This window comes from Tachypleus tridentatus, chromosome 3 (assembly GCF_004210375.1).
Source record: "Tachypleus tridentatus isolate NWPU-2018 chromosome 3, ASM421037v1, whole genome shotgun sequence".
Lineage (NCBI taxonomy): Eukaryota > Metazoa > Arthropoda > Merostomata > Xiphosura > Limulidae > Tachypleus > Tachypleus tridentatus.
The window spans coordinates 29,073,638-29,091,493 of record NC_134827.1 but is presented as its reverse complement, the minus strand read 5'-3'; the positions used below and the strand labels follow the sequence as shown (position 1 = coordinate 29,091,493).

Sequence of the window (17,856 nt, the reverse complement as noted above, 5' to 3'; positions counted from 1 at the left end):
GAAATATCATTAGTTTTGTATGTGATAAACGTGTCGAACATTAGGTGTCATCATGAAATATCATTAGTTTGGTATCTGATAAACGTGTCGAACATTAGGTCTCGTCATGAAATATCATTAGTTTGGTATCTGATAAACGTGTCGAACATTAGGTCTCACTCATGAAATATCATTAGTTTCGTATGTGATAAACGTGTCGAACATTAGGTCTCATCATGAAATATCATTAGTTTGGTATCTGATAAAGGTGTCGAACATTAGGTCTCGTCATGAAATATTAGTTTGGTATCTCATAAACGTGTCGAACATTAGGTCTCGTCATGAAATATCATTAGTTTGGTATCTGATAAACGTGTCGAACATTAGGTCTCATCATGAAATATCATTAGTTTTGTATCTGATAAACGTGTCGAACATTAGGTCTCATCATGAAATATCATTAGTTTTGTATGTGATAAACGTGTCGAACATTAGATCTCATCATGAAATATCATTAGTTTGGTATCTGATAAAGGTGTCGAACATTAGGTCTCGTCATGAAATATTAGTTTGGTATCTCATAAACGTGTCGAACATTAGGTCTCGTCATGAAATATCATTAGTTTGGTATCTGATAAATGTGTCGAACATTAGGTCTCGTCATGAAATATTAGTTTGGTATCTCATAAACGTGTCAAACATTAGGTCTCGTCATGAAATATCATCAGTTTGGTATCTGATAAACGTGTCGAACATTAGGTCTCATCATGAAATATCATTGGTTTTGTATCTGATAAACGTTTCGAACATTAGGTCTCGTCATGAAATATCATTAGTTTTGTATGTGATAAACGTGTCGAACATTAGGTGACATCATGAAATATCATTAGTTTGGTATCTGATAAACGTGTCGAACATTAGGTGACATCATGAAATATCATTAGTTTGGTATCTGATAAACGTGTCGAACATTAGGTCTCGTCATGAAATATTAGTTTGGTATCTCATAAACGTGTCGAACATTAGGTCTCGTCATGAAATATCATTAGTTTGGTATCTGATAAACGAGTCGAACATTAGGTCTCGTCATGAAATATCATTAGTTTTGTATCTGATAAACGTGTCGAACATTAGGTCTCGTCATGAAATATCATTAGTTTGGTATCTGATAAACGTGTCGAACATTAGGTCTCATCATGAAATATCATTAGTTTGGTATCTGATAAACGTGTCGAACATTAGGTGTCATCATGAAATATCATTAGTTTGGTATCTGATAAAGGTGTCGAACATTAGATCTCATCATGAAATATCATTAGTTTGGTATCTGATAAAGGTGTCGAACATTAGGTCTCGTCATGAAATATTAGTTTGGTATCTCATAAACGTGTCGAACATTAGGTCTCGTCATGAAATATCATTAGTTTGGTATCTGATAAATGTGTCGAACATTAGGTCTCGTCATGAAATATTAGTTTGGTATCTCATAAACGTGTCAAACATTAGGTCTCGTCATGAAATATCATCAGTTTGGTATCTGATAAACGTGTCGAACATTAGGTCTCATCATGAAATATCATTGGTTTTGTATCTGATAAACGTTTCGAACATTAGGTCTCGTCATGAAATATCATTAGTTTTGTATGTGATAAACGTGTCGAACATTAGGTGACATCATGAAATATCATTAGTTTGGTATCTGATAAACGTGTCGAACATTAGGTGACATCATGAAATATCATTAGTTTGGTATCTGATAAACGTGTCGAACATTAGGTCTCGTCATGAAATATTAGTTTGGTATCTCATAAACGTGTCGAACATTAGGTCTCGTCATGAAATATCATTAGTTTGGTATCTGATAAACGAGTCGAACATTAGGTCTCGTCATGAAATATCATTAGTTTTGTATCTGATAAACGTGTCGAACATTAGGTCTCGTCATGAAATATCATTAGTTTGGTATCTGATAAACGTGTCGAACATTAGGTCTCATCATGAAATATCATTAGTTTGGTATCTGATAAACGTGTCGAACATTAGGTGTCATCATGAAATATCATTAGTTTGGTATCTGATAAAGGTGTCGAACATTGGGTCTCATCATGAATATCATTAGTTTGGTATCTGATAAACGTGTCGAACATTAGGTCTCATCATGAAATATCATTAGTTTGGTATCTGATAAACGTGTCGAACATTAGGTGTCATCATGAAATATCATTAGTTTGGTATCTGATAAAGGTGTCGAACATTGGGTCTCATCATGAATATCATTAGTTTGGTATCTGATAAACGTGTCGAACATTAGGTCAATTGAGACGGTTTTTTTTTGTTTTTTTTTACTTTCCTGGAGGATACATATAAAATATTCATACTATTTTGTGTACATGTTAATGTGATGTTTGTGATTTTAAGTAGTGTAATTATTCACCACCAGAGGAAACAGATAACATCAAACATTTATTTATTTGTTCGTGTTTAAGCCCAAAGCTACACGATGGGCTACCTACGGGGTATCGGAAATCGATATTTAGCGTTATAAGCCCTCAGACTAACCCGCTAACCCATCAGAGAGAATGTTACGACAGACAGACTAACCGCTAACCCATCAGAGAGAATGTTACGACAGAATAAATTGCATTTACGTTTCGTGAATAATACATAATGAACTACAAAATATATAAACGTGGTAGTAAATTACAAATGTTTACCAGGTGATTTCAAACGAATGAACCCCCAATGACACAGCGGTTTGTCTGAGGACTTGCACCGCTAAAAACTGGATTTCGATACTCGTGATGGGCTGACTACAGATAGCCCATTGCGAAGCTCTGTGCTTTATTCCAAACAAACAATCAAGTTAATAAACGCCACTAAAATAATTTTATTTAATACATTATAAAATAAACGGAATATTTACAAGTGCACGAGATTTATATTATATAAAAAAAAGCACCGATTTTTGTAACGCAACGAAAATGACCCTAAATTAAACGTTTTGCTGACCTATAACACCAGTAAAAATTCAGAAAGGTGAATCCAAAGAGACGACATGGTCTAGTGGTTGACGTATCGGGTCTACTGGAAGGTCCAAGGTTCGAGTGCGATATCATGTCGCTGAGTTACCTCCCCACTTTCAGCTTCAAGGGCATTGTAACAGTTAGAGTCAATCGCACTACTTTGTTAAGCCTTTTTATAGGTGTCGAGATCTGATAACTGATTGTTCTTCTTCTAATCAGTTCTAACTCAGAGATGGTTATGTCTGATGGCCCGGCATGGCCAGAGGGTTAAAGAAACTCGACTCGTAGTACGAGAGTCGCGGGTTCGAATCCCCGTCCCACCAAACATCCTCGCCCTTTCAACTGTGGGGGCGTTATAATGTTACGGTCAATCCCACTATTCGTTGGTAAAAAGAGTAGCCCAAGAGTTGGCGGTGGGTGGTGATGACTAGCTGCTTTCCTCTAGTTTTACACTGTTAAGTTAGGGAAGACTAGTGTAGACAGCCCTCGTGTGGCTTTGCGTGAAATTCAAAATAAACAAAAAGTATCTGACTTAGTTGTTCAGGCCATGCGCCACATGAGGTGCTATTCGGGTTACAGTACTTGGCATACAGCAGAGTGCCTTCACTGTTATTTTGTAAAGCTTACTCTCAAATATAGCTCAGGTGTTTCTGTAGGAACTCCTTTCAACTTCGAAACTTACTACTTCTAAATAAATAAAACCCTTGTCATTTATAAATTATTTCTGTGCTTGAAAAGCTACATTGGATCCACTACCAGATGTCTCAGATAAAGGTTGTAGAAGCTTCCATTTATAATAACTCACGTGTTTTAGGGCAAGCTGTGAAATGTAGTTTCGTTTCATTTTCGCTACACGAGGACTATCTGCGCGAGTCGTCCCTAAGTTAACAGTGTAAGACCAGAAGGAAAGGGAGATAGTCGTCATCACCCACCGCCAACTCTGGGACTACTCTTACAAACCACTACTATATAACGCCCTCACGACTGAAAGGCCAAACATATTTGGTGAGAAGGGGATTGGAACCCACAACCCTGGGATTGGGGCTTGAGCGCCCAAATCACCTGATCGTACCAGACCTGTGTGACCAAGATATTAAATATGAATACTTCAACATTCTATTCGCTGTAACAAATGAACGAACATCACGGTTCAAAAGTTCTTGGCCATTGAAGTCTACAAACTAAAAACCATCGTTGTGGAGATTACATTTAACTTTTAAACAAATGTAATTTACGTGAAACATTAATACCCCTAGAGACAAAAGTATATAATCTAAATAACCATTGAAATAACACGTTGTGGAAAGAGCCTTTAACTTTCACGTATTTTAGCACTGTTTGAACCCACTCGTTCGTTGCTCTGAATTATGTCGTGAAATTAGTGTTAAATTCTACGAAATATATTTCCTGTCAAAAGACCATATTAGAAGATTTACTTGAACTATATTTTGAAAGAGACTGAAAGTCGATGACCTATTGAACTTCGTTTGGAAACACTACACGTTCACCTAAATAACACGGTAACCTCCTTCCGGGTCAGCTCTGAACTGTTCAAATTCTCCATCCAAATGAGCTTTAGTTTGTAATAAAGAGGTTAAACAAAGGAATTATAGTTCTGCTTCTCAAATGTAATTTATCAAACTTCGTCAAAACCATAACTGCACTAGGTGGGTCGAGTTGCTACCGTTTCTCTGATTTTATCGTTATAGGTAGACGATATAACTGAGCCGTTTCATATTACAACAACGACATTCCTTCATTCGGAAGATTTCAGTAGATTGGTTATTAATACCAACACCAAGGTTAAAGTCTCGTAATCATCAGAGTGCTGCACTCTCACCGAAAATACCGGATGTCTGACGCAATTCACAACAAACATCAAATGAAGAATCGATACAGAGAAATCCAGATTTTAAGAAATCTCGTTAAAGGTAAGTAAGAGTGCTTATAAAGGTAAGTAAGAGTGTTTATAATGGTAAGTAAGATTGTTTTTAAAGGTAAGAGTGTTTTTAAAGGTAAGTAAGAGTGTTTATAATGGTAAGTAAGAGTGTTTATAATGGTAAGATTGTTTTAAAGGTAAGAGTGTTTTAAAGGTAAGTAAGAGTGTTTATAATGGTAAGTAAGAGTGTTTATAATGGTAAGATTGTTTTAAAGGTAAGATTGTTTTTTAAAGGTAAGATTTTTTAAAGGTAAATAAGATTGTTTTAAAGGTAAGATTTTTAAAAGGTAAGTAAGATTGTTTTAAAGGTAAAAGTGTTTTTTAAAGGTGAGTAAGAGTGTTTATAAAAAGTAAAGCAAGATTGTTTTAAAAGGTAAAAGTGTCTTTAAAGGTAAGTAAGAGTGTTTATAAAGGTAAAATAAGATTGTTTTAAAGATAAGAGTGTTTTTAAAGGTAAAAGTGTTTATAAAGGTAAGAGTGTTTTTAAAGGTAAGTAAGATTGTTTTTAAAGGTAAAAGTGTTTTTAAAGGTAAGTAAGATTGTTTTTAAAGGTAAGTAAGATTGTTTTTAAAGACAAAAGTGTTTTTAAAGGTAAGTAAGGTTGTTTTTAAAGGTAAAAGTGTTTATAAAGGTAAGTAAGATTGTTTTTAAAGGTAAGTAAGGTTGTTTTTAAAGGTAAGTAAGACTGTTTATAGCTGTAAGTAAGATTGTTTTTTAAAGGTAAGTAAGACTGTTTTAAAGGTAAGTAAGACTGTTTCTCAACAGATTTGTTTCCATGGGTCAGCAAAAGTTTTTTCATCGCTGCAAAGTAGAAATTCTGTGGAGAATTCCTAGTTTTAGTTAATAAATTATCGTCGGTTAACAAATAAATTAATAACGTTGTTAATCACTACATAATCTGATTATAGTTATTTACAATTATTTAATAAATGTTTCTTCAGGGAACCTAGAAAGTGTCACTACTGCACCTTATTCAGGATGTGCTACAATCTGTTTACAATTTCTTTGATATCATTCTTTATCTAGTTATTTGTTCAGAGAACCTAGAAAGTGCCACTATTCCACCTTATTCAGGATGTGCTACAATCTGTTTACAATTTTTTTGATATCATTCTTTATCTAGTTATTTCTTCAGGGAACCTAGAAAGTGTCGCTATTCCACCTTATTCAAGATGTGCTACAATCTGTTTACAATTTCTTCGATATCATTCTTTATCTAGTTATTTCTTTAAAAATATATTATTTCGCCAGGTTCCAATACATGACAATCATTAAACATACTAGAGAATTCGACTGCAGTACGAGCTAGGTTTGATCAACTACCACCTGGTGGACTTTAGGTACAAATTTCGAAATACGTAGATCTCCAGGCTTAACACGTTGGCTCCCACGGCCCACCGGTGGTTCGTGATAGTCTTCCAGTAAGACCCACAGGTGGGTTGTGCTCTATTTTCTTTTAAAGACCCACTTATTGACTGGGCCACAACACCTACATATACACTCTTCCTATAAAAGTAATTATAAAATGACTAGTGGGTCCCTGGAAAGTATTGGCAAAATAGGCTTGGGAGTTAGTGTTAAAAAACAATTTACTGTAGAGATTCAGCAAGACCCACACATTGATTTGTTCGTGGGTATCAAGTATCAGAAACTACGTTCACTTATTCTGTTATACGTGTGTGTGTTCCTGGGTATAGAATATCAGAACTACGTTCACTTATTCTGTTATACGTGTGTGTGTTCCTGGGTATAGAATATCAGAACTACGTTCACTTATTCTGTTATTCGTGTGTGTGTTCCTGGGTATAGAATATCAGAACTACGTTCACTTATTCTGTTATACGTGTGTGTGTTCCTGGGTATAGAATATCAGAACTACGTTCACTTATTCTGTTATGCGTGTGTGTGTTCCTGGGTATAGAATATCAGAACTACGTTCACTTATTCTGTTATGCGTGTGTGTGTTCCTGGGTATAGAATATCAGAACTACGTTCACTTATTCTGTTATAAATGTGTGTGTGTTCCTGGGTATAGAATATCAGAACTACGTTCACTTATTCTGTTATGCGTGTGTGTGTTCCTGGGTATAGAATATCAGAACTACGTTCACTTATTCTGTTATACGTGTGTGTGTTCCTGGGTATAGAATATCAGAACTACATTTACTTATTCTGTTATACGTGTGTGTGTTCCTGGGTATAGAATATCAGAACTGCATTTACTTATTCTGTTATACGTGTGTGTGTTCCTGGGTATAGAATATTAGAACTACATTTACTTATTCTGTTATGCGTGTGTGTGTTCCTGGGTATAGAATATCAGAACTACGTTCACTTATTCTGTTATAAATGTGTGTGTGTTCCTGAGTATAGAATATCAGAACTACATTTACTTATTCTGTTATACGTGTGTGTGTTCCTGGGTATAGAATATCAGAACTACGTTCACTTATTCTGTTATGCGTGTGTGTGTTCCTGGGTATAGAATATCAGAACTACGTTCACTTATTCTGTTATAAATGTGTGTGTGTTCCTGGGTATAGAATATCAGAACTACATTTACTTATTCTGTTATACGTGTGTGTGTTCCTGGGTATAGAATATCAGAACTACGTTCACTTATTCTGTTATACGTGTGTGTGTTCCTGAGTATAGAATATCAGAACTACGTTCACTTATTCTGATATACGTGTGTGTGTTCCTGGGTATAGAATATCAGAACTACGTTCACTTATTCTGTTATACGTGTGTGTGTTCCTGGGTATAGAATATCAGAACTACATTTACTTATTCTGTTATACGTGTGTGTGTTCCTGGGTATAGAATATTAGAACTACATTTACTTATTCTGTTATGCGTGTGTGTGTTCCTGGGTATAGAATATCAGAACTATGTTTACTTATTCTGTTATACGTGTGTGTGTTCCTGGGTATAGAATATCAGAACTACGTTCACTTATTCTGTTATACGTGTGTGTGTTCCTGAGTATAGAATATCAGAACTACGTTCACTTATTCTGATATACGTGTGTGTGTTCCTGAGAATAGAATATCAGAACTACTTTTACTTATTCTGTTATACGTGTGTGTGTTCCTGAGTATAGAATATCAGAACTACGTTTACTTATTCTGTTATACGTGTGTGTTTTTGGGTATAGAATATCGGAAAATACATTTACTTACTCTATTATATATGTATTTGTTCGTAGGATTTAAGAATTAACACTAGCACAATAATAACAAAGACGTAGTTTACAGTTTTACTTATGCTACACTTAAAACACAAAAAGTCAAAGTGAAAGTGGACAAAAATATGTCAGTTAGTAACACTAGCACAATAATAAAAAGACGTAGTTTATAGTCTTACTTATGCTATACTTAAAACCGAAACTGAGGAACGATATAGAATTCTTCCCTCCCTTCTTTTATATAAAATTTCTGAAAACATCTTCGTATTTTCTAGGAGATTCTGATCTCGTCACGCCATTGGATGATGGGTTCCTTTTGAAATTTCTACACGCTCGAAAGTTCGATCCCGAACGTGCGCTACATTTGCTTCAGAAATATTACAGATTACGGGCAGCTAATCCAACGCTTTTTTACAACTTTCTACCCTCTGCAGTGAACGATGTTTTTACTGATAACATTCAAGGATTCTTACTTCATCGGACTTCCTCTGGTGCAGCTATTTTTGTCTTCAGAGCGGGTAAGTTACAAATTTTCTGCACTTTCTATCTCTGGAATGTATTAAAATATATCATAAAATATTCGTAAATGTAATGACCCTCGTTGATTTAAGCAGCCTGGTTACCCGTTTTTGTTTGTTTTTCCACCGCGCGTGTAACTTCTCATAATCTTTATTGGTAACAAACTGGACATGTTTTCGTTATGACATATCAAGCATCGTGTTTTTTTTTTATTTCCAGTCTGAACAGTGCCATATCATTTGAGATCCACTAAAGAGAGAGTTAGAACAGCTGCTATTTTGCAATAAATAGCGAGGTTTTGCTATCTATCTTCACATATGTTACATTTGTTTGTTGAATTCAGTGTACAAATAGTCGATGGTTATTCTTTCTAACTGCCCTTAATTTTTTGATATTGTTTGTATGCAGTGACGTAACTATTTCATTGTTCAGCTTAGGTTGTGGGCTACAAAGTAGGAATATTTCCTTTCTTCTTGGCGTTCATTCACCTTTCGCTGACTCTTTTATTCTGAAGTGTTCACTGCTCGATTTTTTTACTAGTCTTTGCTTAGGTGGTTGTAAATTCCAGAGTTATTAAAAGGTAATAATAACAATTCGTTATTAGATACGATCTAAGCTGAACAATCAGCTAGCTCTCAAATTATGGTCAACTCATTGTATCTGAAATGGGCAAAAAGTGAAAACTTTATCCAACAAGCAAGTGTCAGTACCTACTGAAATGGGAAAACTCTTAATTTATAAGTGATAGACTAGATGGAAAGGCAATTAGTCAATATCCCTCACCACCAACTCTTGGACTGTATTCCCCATGAAGAGTGGGACAGATCATCATTTTTGTAATGAACCTCTTGTAATGTTTTATGAGTTAATCGAAATTATATTTGCTAACCAACACTATTGTCGTTACTGAGAACAAATATACTTGATGTATAATTAATGGTGCCGAAAGATGTCGACCTTGTAGTTATCGATAGAATGGTCTGAAAATCTTATTTACATGACCAGTTTTAAAAATACTTTAAATTTTATAAATATATATATTAGCTATTTTAACTCAAAACAAATTAAACAAAAAACGCTACATCAACTGAAAAGATCCCAGGATACATTTTATAATCCCACTTTGCAGGTTGTACCCTGGGATCTCTTCAGTAGATGTAGCGGTTTTTGTTTAATTTGTTTTTCTTCTGGCTTGTTTCTGAGTTAAAATAACAAATTATATAATTGGTTTGGATTTGCTGTTTTTAACGCAAGCCTTCCTTATGATTTTACTATTTAACTTTATTAAAATATAATTATTTTCACTAACATATGTATATATTAGTATAGCTTTAAAAAAAAAACACATAAGCCAAAATTTAACAACGCTTCGACTGGCTAAGTTATTAAGGGTTGGATTCATCATCTTATGACGAGAAACTAACTTGAAATAAAACTGTATCTCAAGACGGCCGGTATGGATGGATATAAACATTTTTACAGGTTAAACTGAAGGTGACTTAAGACGGTCGAAAAGTTGTTTGCTTTATATAATGGCCCGGCATGGCCAAGCGCGTAAGGCGCGCGACTCGTAATCCGAGGGTCGCGGGTTTGCGCCTGCGTCGCGCCAAACATGCTCGCCCTCCCAGCTGTGGGGGCGTTAAAATGTGACGGTCAATCCCACTATTCGTTGGTAAAAGAGTACCCCAAGAGTTGGCGGTGGTGGTGATGACTAGCTGCCTTCCCTCTAGTCTTACACTGCTAAATTAGGGACGGCTAGCACAGATAGCCCTCGAGTAGCTTTATGCGAAATTCCAAAACAAACTGCTTTATATTGGTAAACATGTTAATACCCGTATCAGCCGCCCTGAGATACAACGATTCATTATAGTAGCGCCATCTATCGGCCTGCATTTAACAGTGATTTCCGATACATTTTATTTAGATAAATAATGGAATTTCTGTAGAATAAAATTTCTAATAAGCGTTTCATTGTCGGTTATATCAGTAACTCCAGTATAATTCCCAAACGAACTTTCCTAATTTCCGTAGGCCTTTGGAATACTTCCAAGTACGACGCCAACGAGATTTTTCGAACCAATATGATGTGCTTAGAGATGGCTGTTAGGGATACAGTTACTCAGGAAAACGGTATAGCAGCAATTATTGATCTCAGAGGTTTCGGTCTGTGTCACTTTCGTCAGCTGTCTCCGAACCACACCCGTCAAATTATATCTTTAATACAGGTATATTGTCTTTTACGTGTCAGTATTAACACCTTGATCATAAATATTTTGATCGTTCATTTTAACACATTTCGTTATAAATTAATTTGTATAATATGTACTTAATAATTCATTTTTGTATCACGTTTAATATGTTTCATTGCTCTCAGAACTTAATAGCTAATTTTTTTAGCTCATGATGACTTATGAAAAAAAAAATTGAATCATGTCTTTCCAAAATAAATAATTTTTTAATGCTTTGGAATGTTGTCTTACCCTTTAAAGCAGTGGATAACAAATTACCATGAATGGTTTCGACTTTCTACACAAGTATACTTCGAAAGACATTTGGTTAAAGATTGTTTATAGACCGCTTCAGAGTGTATAATAAAGCCCACTTAACGCTAAAAAATGGGTTTCGATACACGTGTTGGGCAGAGAACAGATAGCCCATTGTGTATCTTTGTGCTTAACTACGAACAATAAAGTATAAATATACATAATATATGTATATAATACATCATGGTGTAAGTAAATTTTATGTACAGACACGATTAACCAAGACGTGGACAGGTGATTAGGGCACTCGACTCGTAATCTGAAGTTCGCGGATTCGAATCCCCGTCAGTCCAAACATGCTCGACCTTTCAGCCGTGAGGACGTTATAATGTGACGGTCAATCCCAATATTCGTTGGTAAAAGAGTAGCCCAAGAGTTAGCAGTTGGTGGTGATTGCTAGCTGTCTTCCCTCTAGTCTTACTCTGCTAAATTAGGGACGGCTAGCGCAGATAGTCCTCTTATAGCTTTACGAGAAATTCAAAACACACCCAGAGTAATTGGAAAACGGTTTCTTTCGTTAATTTCTCACAGAACAATGAACATCTAATGTTTTTTTTTTCTCATTTTTAAGAGAAAACGTCTATTGCACCAAATTACATTTGAAATAATAAAACTTTTTAAAATTTGCATGGCATATTTGCCAACTTCATCGGGTTATCATTACGTATTCCCATGATTTAAATTCTCATAAATCAAACAGAATACGTGGTATCTGTCTCTTAACACAACATGATTTATAACGTATCAACTTACTCTTTTCATATCAACAATTGTGCTGTATAAACCAGCACTTATGCCGTTAAGTAAAGCCACCTATCGGGAAAAGTCTACAACCAGTCCCTTAGCGACGACTGCATGCGAGGAAAAAAACCTAAAAAAATATTCAAATGAGATCATTTTTTACTACAAATGTTCATGTAACATCAGAAAGAAAGTGGAAAATTTTATTTTATGGAAAACTATAAAGAAATAAAGACCTTATATTACAGTTTTACATTTCTTTTAATGTTATCTGGTTTACTTTATGATAGCAAAAACGCCACCTCGTTGTGACAACAGCAGTATGTCTGTGGACTGAAAACGCTGAAAACCGGGTTTCGATACCTACGCTGAGCAGAGCACAGATTGTCCATTGTGTAGCTTTGTGCTTAACTTCAAATAGGCTACCAAAAATTCACTTTCCGTTTTAGTCCTGTCCAGATGAATGAGACGTTTTCACCCCACCTTTATTCGATTCCCTGTGGTGGGTAGAGCCTAGATAGCCTATTGTGTAGCTTTGCACTAAAGGGCAACAACAACGATTTGCTTTAAAAGTCTTGATCTAAAGCGCGAAAATAAAAACACGCTCTTACTAAACAAACCCAGCTATAGACTTTTCTTAAAATATCTTATTTTGTAGTATTAGAAAGATTAGATATGACCATCATGGATTACAAGAAGGTTCCTTTCTTTTGTATTCCAGTTTTTTTTTCTTTTACCGTTACTTAATCTTACAGACATCTGGTAAATCGATAAAAATATAAACTAGACGAGCTTTGGCTTGTCTCCAAATCTTTAAATAATGAAAGAAAACCCTCCAGTGACATTCTTTAATTTGTTGTTCTGGAAAAGCTAAGAGGACAATGGAAACAAGTTGGTTTCTTTCATGTTTTGCTATTGGGCGTTTTTAATAACAGGTTGAGTAAACGTCTCGAGATTTGTTTCAAGTTTCGAATGAGTCACCGAACTGTCTATGATTCATCACTAGTGCATCAGATGTTACAATGTCACTGTTGACACAGAGCGTGCAGAAGACCAGAATTACAATTCTCCAGAGACTAGATTGGGACATTATAAATTGTAACATTATAAACCATGTTTCAAAAACATTAAGCTGTTTAGCAAGTGCGGGTTGAAATAAGTGATTGTTTTACAACTTCACGCATTTCGAGATACACAAAAGACTTTTTTTTTCCCACGTGAATCACCAATAAAAGGACATCAAAAAGGTCAACAAGTCGTCAGGTCACAGGTTCTTGATATTTAAAAGCTCCAATACTGTTTAAGAAAGGATTTTATTTGGGAATGCCATTTAAATTACGACTACTTGAGCCAACTACTTGTTGTGAGAGTTCAATATTTTGAGTTAGAATAAAATATATTTTTTACTATTTCTTGTCAATATTTTGCAGGATTGTTTCCCTGCCCGATTTAATGCTATTCATTTCGTCAACGAGTCCAACCTCTTCGGAGTTATGTTCAATCTTGTTAAGCCTCTCTTGAGTGAAAAACTGAAGAAAAGGGTGAGATTTTGTACTTGGATTTTGTAGCTTGCCAACATAGTGATATTTGAACGATTCTATTCAATGTCCGTTTTACGAACGCTTTGGTGAAATATTGCTTATTCCTATCGAAAGCGCTAAAAGAAACTAATCTATACGGGCTCGGCACGGCCAAGCGTGTCAAGGCGTTCGACTCGTAATCCGAGGGTCGCGGGTTCGATTCCCCGTCGCACTAAACATGCTCGCTCTTTCAGTCGTGGGGCGTTATAATGTAACGGTCAATCCCACTATTCGTTGGTAAAAGAGTGGGTGATGATGACTGGCTGCTTTCGCTCTAGTCTTACACTGCTTATTAGGGACGGCTAGCGCAGATAGCCCTCGAGTATCTTTGCGGGAAATTCAAAAAACAAACAAACTAATCTACATTGTACTAATTAGCAATTTTTCTAAATCATCTCGATTCTATTATTACTTTTATGAACCACTGCTAAGCTCTGTAAATGTATCGAGTTCTCAGTAAATATTTTGTACAGAAATCTTTCAGTTACGTAATTTCCTGTTCATACTTGGTAGCACCTTCTGGCACCTATTCTGAGTAGGAAATATTCTTCTTAACCTAAACCAGTTTTACCTTCTTTAAGCTAATGTTTTTTAAACTGTTCTTAAAACAGAACAGAATATCCAAGCGGTAAATGTTTATAGCATTCGGCAATATTGCTTAGACAATCTGCCGCGTCCGTCTCCGGGAATCTAACCCCGGATTTTACAGTTAGAACCGGAGGCGCTCAAAAACATCTAGTCAGTGTATTTAACTGTTCTAAATGTAAACTCCTGTTTGTATTTATTAAGTGTACGATGACTTTGTTTTTAATATAAACCTTACTTTTTGAGTCATGTTAAAAATTCACAATACTTTAAGATCGATCAAAAACTGTAACAAAAAAGCTACTTTATTTAAGTACTTACTTACTCAACGAAAACCTGTTACAACGAAAACCTGTTACTTCCAGTTTGATATTTCATTGCTGCTTTTGACATAAATATCTTCTAATCTGTCTTTTATTGTATTTCAGATCCACTTCCATGGAACCAACTTTCGCTCTTTGCATCAACATATTCCTGCTGATATTTTACCGTCCGACTACGGTGGGAACTTAGATCTCTTTAGCAACAAAACCTGGTATTCAAACATGAGAAAGAGTGAAGATTTCTTTAATAGGAACAACAGATACGGTTACAAAAACTCCATAAAATGAAAATCTCAGAAAGTTGACACATGAAATACTTCAAGCTTCGTGAACAGGCATTGTTTAATGTCATGTAGACATACGACTAGCAGCTGTAAAACTAATGTAAAATACTGCGCTAACTGTAACTGAGATCGAAAATGTCGTATTATGAGCTCTGTTACTCATCGGACATTTGTAAAAATCGATACTTGTCAAAGTTCAACTAGAAGTGGATTTAAAGAATGATCTGTCTTTACTGAATATATATCAACTCAAAAATCGTTTGTTTGTTTGTTACGTAAATATATCAGTGTTTTTTATTAAAGAAATGGCTGTGCATACTTTATTATTGGATATATTTTATAGGTAGTTTTGAGGGCCGAAATATAAGTATTGTAACTTGCTTCTCTTGTTAATAAACAGTAATAATACAATGAAATATTTATTCATTTTAAAATAGGAGCTCTTCAAAGTGACAATTTCAGTATTTTTGGATAATCACAACAAATGTCTTAAACGCTTCACTACCTCAAACCTATTATATTCTAGTTTCCATCACTCTAATATTTTTTGAAGTTTTAGTTCATTTGTTCTTGCTTTTATAGCTCAAGATGAAAAACACATTTGTTGCTCTATTTCTCTGTCTGACTAAACTAATTAGGTCAACGTTACATACATCCAAATTACTTCTGATGATACAGACTTCCATCTGTCGTCTTGATTTATGTAATACGAAAGTAGAATAGATAACGCATTCACAGTAGAATATATAACGTATTCACTTTGTCTTCAAAGCAATTGATTTTATATCCAGAGGTCATGAAAACAATATCATTCTTCTAACTCTGTTTGTTTGAATTTCGCGCAAAGCTACACGAGGGTTATCTGTGCTAGCCGTCCCTAATTTAGCAGTGTAAGCCTAAGTGGTAGGCAGCTAGTCATCACCACCCACCGCCAACTCTTGGACTACCCTTTTGCCAACGAGTATTGGGATTGACCGTTACATTATAACGCCCCCACGGCTGAAAGAGCCAGCATGTTTGGTGCGACGGTGATTCGAACCCGCGACCATCAGATTACGTGTCGATTGCCCTGAGCATACCGGACCCTAGTGTATGCTAAGTGTATGTGTGTAATTAAATACATTGTTGTTAGAATTTCCTTGTGGACAATAGTTCTCAAATAAAAACGGTAACGTATGATACCATGTAATATTTGGGTAGGAATGATTGCAACTTTTCCGAAGGAAATCGAACTGCTATACGTTTTTTACTGGTTTTAATTAAACACAACATAACTGTCTGTCCAGAACTGTTCCAACAACCTGATATAATCCATTGTCACCATACTTATATTGAAACCATCTATGATTTTCCATCTTCATCAAATTTTACGCGTGTAATATATATAAGCTAAACAAATCTATTGATATAAATAATGGAGCACCTTTATATTTATATAAAGTTCTTGAAAAACATATTACCGTGTATATTTAGAGAACTTTTCTTTACAAATGGGCCCCAGCATGGCCAAGTGGTTGGGGCGCTCGACTCGTAATTCGAGGGTCGCGGCTTTGAATCCCCGCCACACCGAACATGTTCGCCCTTTCGGCCATAAAAGCGTTATAATGTACGGTCAATCCCACTATTCGTTGGTAAAAGAGTAGCCCAAGAGTTGGCGGTGGGTGGTGATGACTAGCTGCCTTCCCTCTAGTCTTACAATGCTAAATTAGGTACAGCTAGCGCGTGTAGCTCTCGTGTAGTTTTGCGCGAAATTCAAAAACAAACAAATCTTTCCAAATATATCACTAGCACTGATTGTTACATCTGCCAATGTTTCAAACTTCGTGAATAACTGAGATAAAAGTTCCTTTATCAGTAACCTCTGAGACAAGACAATACAAACTATGTATCTCATTACGTTAGTATATATAAAATAAAGTACCTATCGCAAACAATTTGTGATTTGTTTGTTGTTAAGTGCATTAATATGCAATGAGTTATCTTTACCCGGAAACCTCAGGTTTCGCAATCCAATCTTTAGCGCTCAGAGCCTTCGGACCTGTCCCTGATCCACGGGTTGGGGGTGAGGGCTAACATTTATGGGATAATATACAGTTTTGTACATGACAAGGAGCTACGGATTGCCCTGTGGCAGAGTTGGGGATTTTCAAATTGGTCAGCTTGGTTAGAATCCGGTTGGTAAAATAAACTATTCACTTTACGACATGGGTGCGTTAAAAAAGTGACAATCAGTTCTTTAGCGTGATTTGTTTGTAATTTCGCGCTAAACTACACGAGTGCTATCCGCGCTAGCCGTCCCTAATTTAGCAGTGTAAGACTAGAGGGAAGGCAGCTAGTCATCACCACCTACCGCCAACTCTTGAGCTACTCTTTTACCAAAGAATAGTGGGATTGATCGTTACATTATAACGCCCCACGGCTGAAAGGGCGACTATGTTTGGTACGACCGGGAATCGAACCCGCGACCGTCAGATTACAAGTCGAACGCCTTAACCCATCTGACCATGTCGGACCTTCTTGGTTTTACTGTGTTTTCAAAGAATTTATTTATTTTAAATTTCACGCAAAACTACACCCGCGTTATCTTCGATAGCCGTTTCTTATTTAGCAGTGGAAGGCTACTAGTTATCGCCACCCACCGCCAACTCTTGGGCTACTCTTTCACCAACGAATAGTGTGATTTACTGACACTTTATAACGCCCCCGCGACTGAAAAGGCAAACATGTTTGTTGCGACCGAGATTCGAACCCACGACCCTTAGATTACGAGTCGTACGCCTTAACCCACCTGGCCATGCCGGGCCCAAATATGTTTCTATTATTTCTTCTTTGGTGACTATGTAATAGCAAAGCTACACAATGACACAAATATTATTGTAAGCTCTTAAATTTAAATGACAATTTTAAGTATGTCACGTGATGCTCTAAAACTCGTCGTTAATGTCGTCAGTAAACTGTTAAAATGACTACCAATGAACAAGTTTAAATTAAACAAAAGTAAATTATGTAGTGTGGAAGTATAATTTATGTTAATTTAAATCGAGATCAAATGCGATTTTCCAATCTGAATAGCCACGCATGTAAGAAATGGGCTGGAACTAAACTACCACGTTAGAGACTCCAAGGTTCAACCACAAAGTTCGTAATTTGGAA

The 17,856-nt window shown here is 35.8% G+C and overlaps 1 protein-coding gene across 1 annotated transcript; it reads left to right on the top strand.

The window, feature by feature from the left end:
• Window positions 1-4,854: 4,854 nt before the first annotated feature.
• On the top strand, window positions 4,855-14,708 carry LOC143245775 (alpha-tocopherol transfer protein-like). Its single transcript, XM_076492029.1, has 5 exons — window positions 4,855-4,933; window positions 8,404-8,646; window positions 10,679-10,872; window positions 13,362-13,472; window positions 14,525-14,708. Exons 1-5 carry the CDS (start codon window positions 4,855-4,857, stop codon window positions 14,705-14,707), a joined length of 810 nt encoding a protein of 269 aa, XP_076348144.1. The 3' UTR covers window position 14,708.
• Window positions 14,709-17,856: the final 3,148 nt, after the last annotated feature.